The sequence below is a fragment of the Thermomyces dupontii genome (genome assembly GCF_041956625.1).
Source record: "Thermomyces dupontii strain NRRL 2155 unplaced genomic scaffold VTN31scaffold_8, whole genome shotgun sequence".
Lineage (NCBI taxonomy): Eukaryota > Fungi > Ascomycota > Eurotiomycetes > Eurotiales > Trichocomaceae > Thermomyces > Thermomyces dupontii.
The window spans coordinates 111,836-125,873 of NW_027192314.1; the positions used below are offsets into that span (position 1 = coordinate 111,836).

Sequence of the window (14,038 nt, forward strand, 5' to 3'; positions counted from 1 at the left end):
ATTCTTTGTCAGGGAGATTGTGAGAACACTTTAGTACTCCTACTAGTAGGCCTATTGTCTGACTTCGGTGCGATTTACATGCCGGGATTCTGCACAATAGTACCAGCGTCGTACCCGTACAATACTAATTCACTGCCAGGTTATTTCGAAGAAAACCTTGTCTGATCTAAAAGCATGCATACCTCTCCCTACCTACTTATTTGGTAAATACTACGTTTTGAGAGAGGCCTGCCCGTTTCTCGCAGTTCGTCGGGGTTGAGGAGCAGGGTCCTTTGGTAGGTTAGGCAACCTATTCACGTGCCACACCAGCCCTTTCACCCTAGCCCTAAGCCCTCATCTCTTACCGCACTGAGACGAGACTCGGCTACACAGCACCATGGACCCTCACGGCGCTAAACCCAAAACGGTTACCCACTTTTCTCGAATTCTCAACTTTCTTCCCGCTTTGTGTGCTTGTTCTGAAGATCCCCATATCGCAGACACCTTCTCGCAGACCTTTTAATTCACGAGGTTGAACGAGAACCCGTCGATCGAGATGGCGAAAGAGCGTTCCGGGATCATTCGGGGCTTGAACCGCGGCCATGTAAGTGGTTATCATGGTCAAAATTGCTGGGTGGGTTTGCGGATGAGGAGAATCAGTCGATTGCGTCGGGAGATGAGGAAGAGAGGGCTGAGATGGACGAGGGAGGGAGAAATGGAGGCATTCATTCGATTGAACCTACTCGATTCGAGTCGGCACTCTACAAGGCGCAGAATGACTCCGAAGCATTACTTTGCAATACGGATATGCATGACGGAATAGCGACCTGCCATCGGCCTCTCCTTTCGCCTCTCCCGCCCAACTTTTCAATCTCAATCATCCGCAAAATCATGCCTTTGCTCCCAATCTGACAAATCTGAATTTCACTAACCCGGTCTCTCTCTCTTCTTCAGAAAACCACCCCCATCGAGCCGCGCCCTCGCATCAGCCGCTCCAAGGGCCGCCTCTCCCGCCGTACGGCCTTTGTCCGGGACATCATCAAGGAGGTCGCCGGCCTTGCCCCCTATGAGCGACGCGTAGTCGAACTGCTGCGCAACTCGCAGGATAAGCGTGCGCGGAAGCTTGCCAAGAAGAGGGTAAGTCCCTCCCCATGTTCCTTTCAAATGCTATACTGATGGTCATGTCTAGCTCGGCACCATTGGTCGCGCGAAGCGCAAGGTCGATGAGATGCAGAAGATCATTGCGGAGTCTCGGCGTGCTGGTGGGCATTAAAATGAGAAGGGGCTGTTTTGGGGAGTTTCAGGGGATAGAAAAATGACATGACTATTTCAACGCCGGGCACTGTACCCCCGTATGATGGGCTGGTCGTCGGGTCGGGTTCCTGGTTGATGTGTCGATATCTCCGAGCTTTTTTTTTTGTCCCTGCCTGGTCTAATCCAATCGAATCGAATGCATGAGGATTCGAAACGGACGGCATGAATATTGACATGATTTCATCATGGAGTTCATTTTTCAATTCCTATCGGGTAGACGTCATCTATCTAGGTATTTACATACTACTAAAGAAGTATCATTTCTTTCCAGGCAATTTGAGCCATTTGGGCATCCCTTTGGAGGCTCCCTTTTTATCTTTGTCGTCACTTGGCGTCAACGCCCCCAGGTTCACGCCTTTACCTTTTCCTCGTTGTTGATCCTCCTCAGACTCCTCGGCCGGGCCCGCGATGGTGGGGATCTGGATATCCTGCGCCTGGCGCCGCAGCTCTGCCTTGAGCAGATCCTTTGGCGCGACACGCTGCTGCGCGGCCTGATCCGCCCAGCTAAAGGTCACCAACACACGGCCGCGCAGACCGATGTCGCGGATGAGCGACGGGCGGCCATCGTCGGGGATTGTCTTATTACCCCCCGCGCCTGCCATAGTGGTGGTGGTTAGGACAAAGGCCTCCCCACGGTACGCCTCGGCGAGACAGCTCCGCACAAACGCATACAGCGACGCACCCGTGTCGTCCGTCCCGAACGTCGCCACCACCTGGCTCTGCTCCGGGAAGCGGATCTTGATGTCCACGGATGTGATCGCGGCGAGCTTCTGTTCCTCTGCGGCGGCTTTCTCGGCGAGTTCCTTGTCGCTGAGCAGCCGCGTGTTGCGCGACAGCCGGCTGAGCCGTTCCTGGTGTGATCGCGCGTGCTCAATCGTTGGGATGTAGTCTTCTTCATTGTGCTCGGCGAGCGCGGACTGCGGCGTTGTGCCGGCCGGTGGGCGGTAGACCGTCACGGGGCGACTGGTTGCGGGCTCGCTACCAGGAGCCGCTGGTGCCGCCGGTTCCGATGCGTCCACCGTCGGTTCTGAGGCAACTGTCGGCTCCGGTGCGAGTGCGGAAGGTGCGGCCGGTTCGGGGGCAGCGGGCTGCTCTTGTGTAGGCTGAGCTCCCGCCTGTTCACCTGCAGTTTCTGTCTCCGCTGACTCGAAATACTGCGAGATCTTCTCCATCGCCTCCTCGAGCGGTTCCTCCGTCGTGCGGAAGCTCAGTCTCAGCAATACGTTCCCGCGGTTAAACCCGAGCTGCGCCAACGTCTTCTGAAGGTCTGCGAATGACGCCAGCTCTCGGCCCATGGCCTGCACAACGGGCATTTGATAGTATAGCCTCCCCGCTCCCCTGTCACCTCCGCCGGTGACCGCCGGCGCCCCGCGTGCGGTCAAGTTCCGCTCTATCCCAATACCACCTGCAACGCCCGCCTCGAACTTCCTTAGCACCATCCATAGCGTCGTCGTGCTCGGGAACTTGTCCGTAAGCCGGCCATTGGGGACGCCCTTGGCTTCGGACTCGGGAAGCTGCAGCGCAACATTCACTACGGACGGCGATTTTGAGAGCTGAACGAGCTCGAGCTTTGCGCCTTGGCCGAGGCCCGCAAGTCGCACGGATAATGAGAGGTCAATATGTTTGTTTTGGTGTCTCCAGGAGTGTTAGAAAGTACTATTTTGAGGAGCGAGTTGGGAGTTCCAGGATCATACTTGAGTCCGTGTTGGCTGGGATCGTAGCCCAGTTTGGCGCAGGCTTCTTGTAGCACATCGGTCATGGGCTTCGCCGGCGTGGTCTTTACCACAGCCCGGCGAGCTGAGGGATCGATCACCACTACGTGGGAGCTCATGGCGTGGCCGTGGCGTGGCCTGGCGGGGTATCAACGGTCGCTCTATCGCTCACAGAGTTGGATCTCTTTCGTCTTTTGGTCAGCTGTATAGTATTTCATGCGAATCGAGGAACGGAGACTTATTGGTCAGCTTGAGGCTTGATATCTTGAGCTTCCGATTGAGTGTACCGAGCATTCCAGAAGCAGTGTACCGCGTAGGCTCCGATACAGCGTCATCATCGCGGCGGTTTATTGATTGATGCCTGACCCCTCAGGCAGAAAATGGCCCGAGCTTCACTTGCGCGTCTCTGCCGCCTGGAGCTGTGTAGCTCGACTGCTGTACCTGACCTCATCGCTTCAATCATTTCTTGCTACCTCTTACTCAGGCAGGGGATCTGTTGTTGTAAGAATTCTGATTCTTCTGCCGTTATTTCCCCGCAGCAACAATGGTGAGCACACCCAATCCATTATGCTGGATGTCCCATGTCCAATACTAACCTGGCATTCAGACCTCACCGTTCGACATCAGTACGTTGGAAGCAATGGAATTGCGTTACCCCTTCCAGGAGCCGGACTAACCACCGATGCCTCGTGATCAGACGGCGGCGCCTGCGTCGCCATGGTCGGCAAAGACTGCGTCGCCATCGCGTGCGACCTACGCCTCGGCATGCAGGCCCTCACCGTCTCCAACAACTTCCCCAAGATCTTCAATTACGCCCCATCGACATACCTGGGGATGACGGGCCTGGCTACGGACATCTCCACTGTCGCCGACCTCCTCCGATACAAAGTCAATCTCTACCGCCTGCGCGAGGAGCGTCACATCTCCCCGCAAACCCTCGCCAACCTGGTCTCGTCGAGCCTGTACGAGCGCCGCTTTGGCCCCTGGTTCGTCTCGCCCGTTGTTGCGGGGATTAATCAGACTACGGGGAAGCCGTTTATTTGTGGGTTTGATAGTATTGGGTGTATTGATTTCGCAAAGGATTTTATCGTCTCCGGGACGGCGACGGATCAGTTGTTTGGCTTGTGTGAGAGCTTGTGGGAGCCGGATTTGGTATGTTTACACTTCTGAGAATTTGGGGAGGTTGATTCGCTGATGGTGATGTTTGTAGGGCCCCGAAGATCTCTTTGAGACCATCTCCCAAGCTTTGCTTAGCGCGGTCGATCGGGATGCGCTCTCGGGCTGGGGAGCTTATGTCTACATTATAGAAAAGGATATGGTTACCAAGCGGTTACTCAAGGGACGACAGGATTAATCTACTGGATTTGTTTCCTGCATGACTTGCCACAGTTAGAGATTGCCGCATGAATGAGTTATGCCTCGGAAATCAGAATATGACGGCGTTCTTCATCGAATTCGTCTAACTCGTACAGACATGCAGCGTATCTACTCCGAACTCGTAACTCGTACAGTCATCCCTCACGGGATAATACATATCCAAGTCATCACTCGCCGCCCCAGTTGCCTGCCCGTCTCTAGAACTCTAGTTAACCTGACAAACAAACAGACAACAAAAAAAATAAAAAGGCCTCCGTGTATAATGCTCTGACTATGCCTTCTTGACTTTGGCGCTGCTAGAATCCACACGCCGATCAAAGACTCTTCGCTCGATGAACTTGAGCAGTTCATCAATCACACTGAACCCATCAGTAAATGCCAGATCCAGTATTGAATGGGGGAGAACCTACATGACCGGCGCACTAATCGCCAACACTGCCTTCCACTCACTCCACGTCAACGGCAAGATAGAAAACAGCGTTCGCAGGAACGGCACATAGAGAATGGCAAAGTGAAGCGCCATTGAAAGCGTGATCGCATAGACGAGCATCCGGTTCCGCCACAGCGGGAACGTCAGCAGTGACTCACTTGACGACAGCGCGTTCATCGCGTTGAACATTTCAATCACCACCAGGATCGACAGCGACATGGTCGACGCTGACCGCGCCGGCGCGCCTGTGAACATGCTGCAGTCGATCTCCGGGAATTCGGTAGAGCAGCGGTGGAAGTGCGACTAGCAGACTGTTTGTTAGCTGGAAGAAAGGTCGAAGAATGGTTGAGATTCCTTACCAGTTGGTAGTATGAAATCTGTGGCCCGGCCGGATTGAAAATGAACCACCACACGTAGCCAAACACCGTGGCAACCCCCACGTACGTCCCAATCATTAGGTAGCGGAAGAACAGCCACCCGCCGACAAGCGCCTCGTCCCGCTTCCGCGGCTGCCGGCGCATCACGTCGTTGTCCGGAGGGTTAAACGACAGCGCCGTGGCCGGCAGCCCATCCGTCACCAGGTTCACCCACAGCAGTTGCACCGGAATCAAGGCCTCGGGCAGGCCGAGAGCCGCGGTCAAGAAGATCGACACGACCTCGCCAATATTGGACGAGATCAGGTACCGGATGAACTGCTGCGTGTTACTGTAGATCGACCGGCCCTCCTCCACGGCCAACTCGATCGTCGCGAAGTTGTCGTCTGCGAGAACCATGTCCGCCGCCAGTTTGGCCACGTCCGTGCCCGTCCCCATGGCCACGCCGATATCCGCCCTCTTCAGCGCCGGCGCGTCGTTGACCCCGTCGCCAGTCATAGCCACGACGTGGCCCAGCGACTGCAGCAGATCAACCAGCCTGGACTTGTGGGACGGCTCCGTGCGCGAGAAGAGCGACGCAGTGCGCACTGCCTCCAGCTGTTCGCTCCGCGTGAGATTGTCAAACTCACGACCCGTGAAGCTCTTGCCCTGGAGATCCTCATCCGGACCGAAGACGCCGATCTGGCGGCAGATCGCTTCGGCGGTGTTGCGATTGTCCCCCGTGATGACAATGACCCGGATGCCGGCCTCGCGGCATTTGCGGATCGACTCAGCCACCTCCGGCCGTGGGGGGTCGAGCATCCCGACCAGTCCGATTAGCGTCATGTTCTGCTCCAGCTTCGCGTACGCATCCGTCGTCTTAGCTGTGTGGAGCAACGGGTTGTCCGCGACGCCATCGACGCTGGCCAGCGCCATAACACGCAGGCCACGGTTGCCATGCTTGACCACTTCACCGTTGATGAGCCGCGCATGACTGGCGGTCAAAGGAACACGCTGTCCATCGGCGCCCTGCAGAACGTGTGTACAGCGCTCAAGGATCGACTCGGGCGCACCCTTGACCAGCAGCTTCTGTTCCTTGCCCTGCCCGACCAGAACGGACATGCTCTTCCGGTCTCGGGAGAACTCATAGATTGCCTGCACCGGCAGCTTTGTCTCGTAGTACTTGCTCGCCGCGTGCAGCCGAGACGACGGGGCCAGGCTTCGCAATGTCTTGTTCACTGACGCGTCGTCGGTTCCGATCTTCTCGACCAGCGCGCGAAGAGCACCCTCGGTGGGCTCACCCACGCAGACATATCCAGACCTGGAATCATACGTCAATGACGCACCGTTGTTCAGCGCTAGCACCTCCGCCATTTGCCGGATCGTAGATGATGTAACCGCCAGGTCCTCGAGAACCTTGCCTCGACGTGTCAACGCGCCCACTGGCGCGAATGTAGTGCCCTCCACGTCAATCTCTTCCAGACCCTGGCCAGTGCTATCCAGGTACAGCACCTTTTCCACGCTCATTTGGTTCGTGGTCAGTGTGCCGGTCTTGTCCGAGCAAATGACGCTGCAGCTGCCCAGGGTCTCAACGGACGGCAGGGACCGGACGACCGCATGTTTGGCCGCCATCTTCCGGGTGCCCAGTGCCAAGCATGTCGTGATAACCACGGCAAGACCCTCAGGAATGGCCGCGACGCCCAGCGAAACGGCAATCTTGAGATAGTAGATGGCACCTTTGAGCCAGCCACCGTGCGCGGGATCGCTGAAATGTTGCACGTTGATCACCCAGACCAGCACGCAAATGACACTAATCACTTTGGCCAGCATGTCGCCGAAGTCGTTGAGCTTCTGCTTGAGCGGTGTAGGTTCCGAGATCTGCGAGGTGATGCTCTCGTGAATGCCTCCGATGGCGGTTGCCGCGCCGGTCAGCACGACGATCGCCGTGGCATGGCCGGTTACGATCGTGGTGCCGGAGAAGAGCATGTTCACCTGGTCTTGTTTCACCGCATTCTCGTCCTGGACCACGCGGGTATCCTTGCTGACGCTTTCGCTCTCACCAGTCAGGATGGCTTGGTCGACGCGGAAGCTGTTGCTGTGAATCGCGAGCAGACGGCAATCGGCGGGCACACGGTCTCCAACAGAGACATCGATGATGTCGCCGGGAACCAGGTCCTCAGCCCGGATTCGCTGGCGCTCCCCGTCGCGGATCACGGTGGCCTCATTGGCAGAGTATTCCTGGAGGGCGGCAATCGCCTTTTCCGCGCTACTTTCCTGTTGAACTCCAACAACGGCATTGAGAATGAGGATGGTCAGAATCTAACCCGGTTCTTCTATCAGCACTGCGCTTCCAATTATCGCGAACCGTCGCACGCCCGGACATACCACCGCAGGGTCAACGAATGCAGTCCAGTCATCGGATTCCTCAAACAGGGCCAGAACAAACGACACAGCGGCGGAACCGAGGAGAATCAGCACGAGTTGGTCCTGAAATTGCTGAAGGACAAGCTTCCACAGCGGTGTCGCTTCTTCATCGGCCAGAGCTGCTCTTTGTCAGCCATTGTCGCTGCACCACGCTTTCGAACTCCGGTTCGGCAACCTACCATTGGAGCCGTACTTTTGCCTGGCGCGCTGCACGGCCTCGACCGAGAGGCCCGTCTCGGGCGACACCTCGAAGTGGTTCAGCACCTCCTCCGCTGAACGAGCGAAGGCGCGCTCCATGATTCGAAACCGAGTTTTTCGAAGGACAGAGAGCGATGGATCAAGAGCCTACTGGACGAAGCTAGGGCTAGACCAATGGATCCTGAGCTTTGTTTCGCCGAATGCCAAACTCTCCTTCATCACCCTCTCTGCATGTTGCCAGCGAAGCTTCTACTATGTATTCATGAATTGATTACTAAGTTAATGTTCGCAGTTATCGCCGACGTCTGGGCAAATTTGATTTTTCGCCGGTTCAGAGATACTTATCAAAGTAGCGACGTGGCCTTTTGCCGTTTTGCGCTTGGTTCGGACTCCCGGCTAGCCCGGCAGAACTCCAGTTGATTACGAGTACTTCCGTACTCGGCCAAGGATTAACATTGTTCCGAATCCGGCACACATCTCCAGGGAGTACTATTACTCAATGGATCTATGAACCACAGCTACGCAGCACGCGACACTTGATGGACGAGATATGGAGGCAGGGGATCCTGAGGACGCAGCGCAGAAGTCAATTGCCGAACAATCGGGGTACGAGAGCGAGATTCAGTGATTCAACCCCAGCTTTTCCATCCACCACGCCTAGTACTCTTCATCGGACGCTTGGATAACAGTTCTTCCCTTCTTCCAGGCGCTGGAGCACAGCATCCTTTCCAAAAATGACAATATCGGCCCCTCAGAGCTTCGGTGCCGTGCTGACTTCTCAGCATCCTTTGTATCGTACGGTTTCTTTTTTTTTTTTTTTTTATTTTTTTGTTTACTGCTTGAGGAGGCCCCTCGCAGTTATGAGGAAGCCGGCGGCCTCGTTGATCAGAGTGATGTCAACATATATCAATTTGCCATTTGATCAACAGACATTCGTCTCTTCGAGAATTGGAGACGTTGCTGAGAAGTCAGAGTACGGCGCCGCTACTGTTGACAAGGCCGATGGCATGTTCTCTTCCAATGTTGTGAAGAAATAGTCCAAACCGCTCTGCGATCTGGGCAAGAGGGCCCGCTGAAAACTATGCTTTGTGTTCTATTCAAAGTGGCATCACTCCCGATTGGTGCTCCGTAGACGGATAACCAACCGGGGCCCGATGTTGAAATTGGGAAGATGGCGTACGGCGCAACAGCGGCTTGTTTCAACTGCCTGAGAAGCCTCCCCACAGGTAAGATAAATCGACGTCCTCGATGACCAAGCATATGGTCAGAACACTACAGAAAAAGGCTTCAAGGGCGGTCCTGAGTAGTGCGGTATTCTTGGGATACCAATTTTCTCCAGGCTGAGATTGTGCCGGCCCGATGATGTTAAGATTTAGTCCTCTTGTGCACTTCGTGAACTGTCAATCCTGTCTGGTTGCTGACGTTGCCTTTGAAATCAGGCCATGGCGAAGTTCGTCCCGAAGGCAATGTCTCTGTGACCATTCGCCAGCTGTAACTGTTCGAGCTGATGTTAGAGCAAGAAATGAAAGGTGCTGCTGTTCATGACTACGGATTAGACCGTGTCCCGTGACCCCCTGGCCCGTGCCCGTCCCGCCTTCCAGGCTCCACAGTCGACACCGACAAATAGTCACGTGACCGCAGCTTCACCGAGCAGTCAGCCGACTTGGTCGAGGCATCCAACCACGGGTTGAGGCGGCGGGATGAGGATCGTTGATTGTGTCCAGACAGACGCCAGACTGAGGCTCAAAGCCCAGCGTCCAAGCGCTGACAGGACGTGGTGGGTGGTCAGGTGGAACCACAAGGCGGCGAACTTGAGGGGAAGCAAGCAGTAAGTACTAACTGTCGTAGAGCGGCTGAAGACCAGGCAGGAGATGGGTGGGAATCAAGAGCAGGATGGAGAGAGTCATCTCTTTATAAGTCTTTATGCAGATCAAAAATTTATGCTAGCCGATTCAAAATACTAATGTAGGAACTGAAATAATAATTGAATGAGGAGGACGAGTAGGAGGCAAAGTTGTTGATTGAATAAGGGAGACAAGCAATAGGAAACAAGAATCAAGGGACTAAGCCAGAACTCGCTAAAAGAAGCCTAAACTGAACCTCAACGCTCCATCAGCCTTGATCTTTTTCAGTCGATGATTTTTTTTCTCCATCCGCGCTTCTGATTGCTCTTTTCTCGTGCCAAATAAAAGATAAATCCTCCAGTCCTCCCACCACCACTCGCGTCATATCTTTGCTTCTTCCATCCCTTGACCCCCGCTCTCCGTTTCGTTCTGCTCCGCCTTTTACACCATGGCTTCTGATGTAGGTAGCCCCTCCTAGCCCTCCGCGGGCGCGTTTGAACCGCCAAAACTAACAATCCTCTCCTCTTTGCGTCCACAGCGCGAAAGGTATTTCGTTCCCGCAGTCGCGGCGGGTGTGACCGCCCAGCCCACCGCAACATCGCTGATGTCTCTGCAGCAAGACTTTCCTCGCCAGGCTCTGTGAGCAGGCGGAGCGCTATGATGGTAGGCTTTGAGAATCGGGCTCAATTCATTCTGGTCGGCCATGGGCTAATCCTCGTGCGCGTGTGGTTTGCAGAGATGGTTACATACATGAAGGTGCGTGGAATTGTTACTGCGTTGTTATTGTGTGATGGTAAATCTAACCATGTTGATACAGGAAGTCGCTCAAGTATGATTCCGTTACTCTCCCTGTCGCGCGATTCCATGAAAGAACGAGCTCTGATGATCGTAGATGGACGGCGAACTCTCCGTCGATGAGCGCAACCTTCTGTCCGTTGCCTACAAGAACGTCGTTGGCACGCGCCGCGCCTCCTGGCGTATCATCTCCTCCATCGAGCAGAAGGAGGAATCCAAGGGCTCCGAGAAGCATGTGGCCATCATCCGTGAATACCGGCAGAAGATCGAAGTCGAGTTGGAGAAGGTCTGCCGGGATGTGCTCGAGGTTCTGAACACGTCCCTGATCCCCAAGGCGGAGACGGGTGAATCCAAAGTTTTCTACTACAAGATGTACGTGGCGTGCCGTGTGGCGCTCTGAAGGACTGGATGTCTAACTGCAATGCAGGCAGGGTGACTACCACCGTTACCTGGCCGAGTTTGCGTCGGGTCAAAAGCGCAAGGAGGCCGCGACCGCTGCGCACGAGGCCTACAAGGTAATTCTTCCTGGTTTTCTCGTGTTCTGGCGTATCTCACCATCGACAGGCTGCTACTGATGTCGCGCAAACCGACCTGACGCCGACCCACCCGATTCGCCTGGGCCTGGCTCTGAACTTCTCGGTGTTCTACTACGAAATCCTCAACTCGCCCGACCGCGCATGCCACCTGGCCAAGCAGGCATTTGATGACGCCATTGCCGAGCTCGACTCACTGTCGGAGGAGTCGTACCGAGACAGCACGTTGATCATGCAGTTGCTGCGCGACAACCTGACGCTGTGGACCTCGTCCGACGGCGGCGAGCAGGAGCCGACCGAGGCCAAGGAGGATAAGCCCGCTGAGAGCGAGGCCGCGGCCGCCCCGGCCGAGGGCAAGTCGGAGGAAAATCCGGCGCAGCCTTCTTGAGCGGCCTCTTTGTCAGAGGGTGACTTTAAATTCTGCTTCAGTCCTTTTTGTCTTTTTTTTGTTCTCGCTCAGCCTGTTTAGTGAAATGGTACGTTTAGTGTGAAACACAAAGCCGATGGAATCGCAAATTATTCCCATTAGCCGGGCGCAGTAGCTGTCCATGGGGAGCTTCTTGCGTAGCCGTGATGGGTAAACGGTGATTGAGGTTGATCCCTTGACCTTGATCACCTCGATCTTGCAATTTATTTTTGATTCCTTTCGCTTTACTATTCAGAAACAGCAACAAATACAACTGCTATACCCATTTCAATTCTCATCGTATGCTCAAACAAACTATATGTCCTCTACAGCTCAGCCCAATCCCATAGGTAGTCGATAAGTCCTCTTCCTGATCCATCGAATTTTGACGATGTAGACGATAACTCCCAAGTGCGAGCGCGATTCATTGCCCCCCAGATATACGCCTAGATCGAGCCATTGTTGACGCTGAGATAGTATGTAGTACCTACCTCTTTTCGTGGTCTAAGCCACCGTCGTCATCGTCCACACACATCCCCGCTGCAGGCCTGCAGCGGCACCCTGCAGAAAGCCATCGGAAAATAGTACTTTTTGCGTGCCTTGGCTTTGAGCATCTTGCCCACTGACGATCGCGGCAAGGGCGGGTCGCGCGGGTCGACAATTGAGAGGCCACTGGGCAGTTTATACGCCGCGAGGCCGTTGGCGTAGAGTGCGGCACGCAGGGAACGGAGGGAGGTTGGAAATACTGGCCGTGTTCTTCTGGTGATGATGGATGAATGATTGCACCCACATAGTACTACACTACACCGGTTTTGTCGTCCCGAATGGGGATGACAATGACATCCTGCATGCCGCCGAGCGCTTGGATCGCGGATTCGACCTCGCGGGCGACAATTCTGTAACTGTGGGATTTGAAGACTTCGGTTTCGATGTGTTGGCTTTTTTTACGAGTCTGGTGCCATGTGCCGTACCTAAGTCCTCTGAGAGCCGCTGGACATATCGGCCATGGCCATGCTGTCTACCAGGAGTCATGATCGACGGGACGGGAACTGGCGAAGGAAGATGGCCTCTCTGACTCCAAGCACGCGCACGCTGCCGTGTTTCTCGTCAAGGATTGCCGCAACGCTTTTGGTGGGCTCCAAGGAAGCCGATGCAAACACCACGGCCACCGCCGTGATGATTTCCAGCGGCTGCGCAATTTCTTGCGGCTTTCGTCGTCTTCTTTCAGTTCTTCCCTATCGTGTGCGAGATCTTTTTTGAGACGAAACATCTGCCTTTTCGCGTGCAACCAACACATGGACATACAATAGTGCCGTCGGGCCATGCTGAATCAGTCTCGAGTCTGTGCTTTCATTGTTGAAAAGGAAACTACACTGTCTCTTTCACATTGCGCCGTACGTTTGATTCTTTGACGGTCGATCAAATGTGCATTTAGAACCTACGTACATAATCGATGGATTGGAGAAACAGATGCCAGTGCAGAGTAGGACTGGTGTCTGATATCTCGGACTTCTGTAGGACAATGATCGTTCCCATTCCTGGGAAGGATTGATTTATTCCGATGGTCAGAAGAAGGACTCGTGCATTCTCAACGTGGCACCCGTGTATAAACCATTGTGTAAGTACTTAGACCCAGGAATCCATCGTGCTCGTATGCAAATCAGCGCTCATGACGAGGTATATCACTGTCCAACCAACCCTCGGCTCACTGCAAGGAACCCTTGATCAGCAAAGACGAGATTCTACAGAACAGTTCTGACAAGTCCTACTCTTATAATCAGCACATCGTAAACAAATGATCAGAGTCAAAAGGCAATGAAGTCAATGACAATAGTACGATGACAGTTGATGAAAGAACCGATGACGTCATCCCAGTCAACCCTCCCTCCCAGCCCTAAGTCCCATCCATAACTATAACTCCCTGGATCAACCACTACAATCAACCACCGGAGTTGCCTTTTAAGCCTGTGGATGAAAAGGATGCGATATTCGTTCTTTGAAATTTACAGTGAACTGTCTCGCTTTATCAGCAAGGTTCCTCGTCGAAGGGAAGACACTATCTTGACAATGCTGCTTTGATCGCCAGATGGATCACTACTACTGTAGTAGTCTCGTCCCATTGGATTTTATGATCGAGACACGACAGTTCCCTCGTATGTATACTCTTTCATAGCATTCATTGCACACTATAGAAGCTAGTAAAGACTGCAGGACTAGGAATCTACCTGGTGAACACTGGGGTACTATATCACGAACTTTATATTTTGCTTCAGTGCTAACTGATGGCAAAACGCAATGAGTCCTCCGGGACTGTACGACCACAGAACTGAACAGCAGGCCCTGGTCAAGACAAAACTCTGACTGCACTTACTTAATCCCGGTGTTGATCGTGTGAAGCTGCGGATACTGCCGGGTACTCTTACGGGATCCTTCCCCGATGTACCTAGAGGTACCTCTGGACCTCGGTACCTGTGGGAACGAGATCTCAACTTCAGATCAGCCCTTACACTGTCCATGCATCAGATACAAAATCCTCTACTAGCTCCAAACCGGGCTGCCTGCGCACACTTTGCAAACGCTTTTCTGAACTTTGATCTGTGGCAGTTACAGCCCGCGCGGAACACTGTTATCTAAGTTCATTTACTGGAGAACGGAAAAGGAGAATTGTCAACC

General features: G+C 54.2%; 5 protein-coding genes across 5 annotated transcripts; 3 read left to right on the top strand and 2 right to left on the bottom strand.

Moving 5' to 3' along the window:
• Nucleotides 1-535: 535 nt before the first annotated feature.
• VTN31DRAFT_6798 (60S ribosomal protein eL36) lies at nucleotides 536-1,252 on the top strand (the record flags this gene model as incomplete). Its single annotated transcript, XM_069407447.1, has 3 exons — nucleotides 536-583; nucleotides 934-1,116; nucleotides 1,169-1,252. The coding sequence occupies 3 exons, from the start codon at nucleotides 536-538 to the stop codon at nucleotides 1,250-1,252; spliced, it is 315 nt and encodes a 104-aa protein (XP_069258101.1).
• Nucleotides 1,253-1,550: 298 nt separating this feature from the next.
• On the bottom strand, nucleotides 1,551-3,124 carry VTN31DRAFT_6799 (uncharacterized protein; the record flags this gene model as incomplete). Its single annotated transcript, XM_069407448.1, has 2 exons — nucleotides 1,551-2,928; nucleotides 2,988-3,124. 2 exons carry the CDS (start codon nucleotides 3,122-3,124, stop codon nucleotides 1,551-1,553), a joined length of 1,515 nt encoding a protein of 504 aa, XP_069258102.1.
• Nucleotides 3,125-3,549: 425 nt separating this feature from the next.
• Nucleotides 3,550-4,359, top strand: VTN31DRAFT_6800 (uncharacterized protein; the record flags this gene model as incomplete). The annotated part of the gene is made up of 4 exons (XM_069407451.1): nucleotides 3,550-3,552; nucleotides 3,613-3,631; nucleotides 3,703-4,157; nucleotides 4,216-4,359. 4 exons carry the CDS (start codon nucleotides 3,550-3,552, stop codon nucleotides 4,357-4,359), a joined length of 621 nt encoding a protein of 206 aa, XP_069258103.1.
• Nucleotides 4,360-4,653: 294 nt separating this feature from the next.
• Nucleotides 4,654-7,886, bottom strand: VTN31DRAFT_6801 (uncharacterized protein; the record flags this gene model as incomplete). The annotated part of the gene is made up of 5 exons (XM_069407452.1): nucleotides 4,654-4,741; nucleotides 4,793-5,115; nucleotides 5,172-7,484; nucleotides 7,551-7,708; nucleotides 7,769-7,886. The coding sequence occupies 5 exons, from the start codon at nucleotides 7,884-7,886 to the stop codon at nucleotides 4,654-4,656; spliced, it is 3,000 nt and encodes a 999-aa protein (XP_069258104.1).
• A 2,193-nt stretch (nucleotides 7,887-10,079) lies between these two features.
• Nucleotides 10,080-11,347, top strand: VTN31DRAFT_6802 (uncharacterized protein; the record flags this gene model as incomplete). The annotated part of the gene is made up of 8 exons (XM_069407453.1): nucleotides 10,080-10,091; nucleotides 10,170-10,177; nucleotides 10,248-10,294; nucleotides 10,368-10,387; nucleotides 10,449-10,460; nucleotides 10,524-10,798; nucleotides 10,854-10,941; nucleotides 10,991-11,347. 8 exons carry the CDS (start codon nucleotides 10,080-10,082, stop codon nucleotides 11,345-11,347), a joined length of 819 nt encoding a protein of 272 aa, XP_069258105.1.
• Between the last annotated feature and the right edge of the window lie 2,691 nt (nucleotides 11,348-14,038).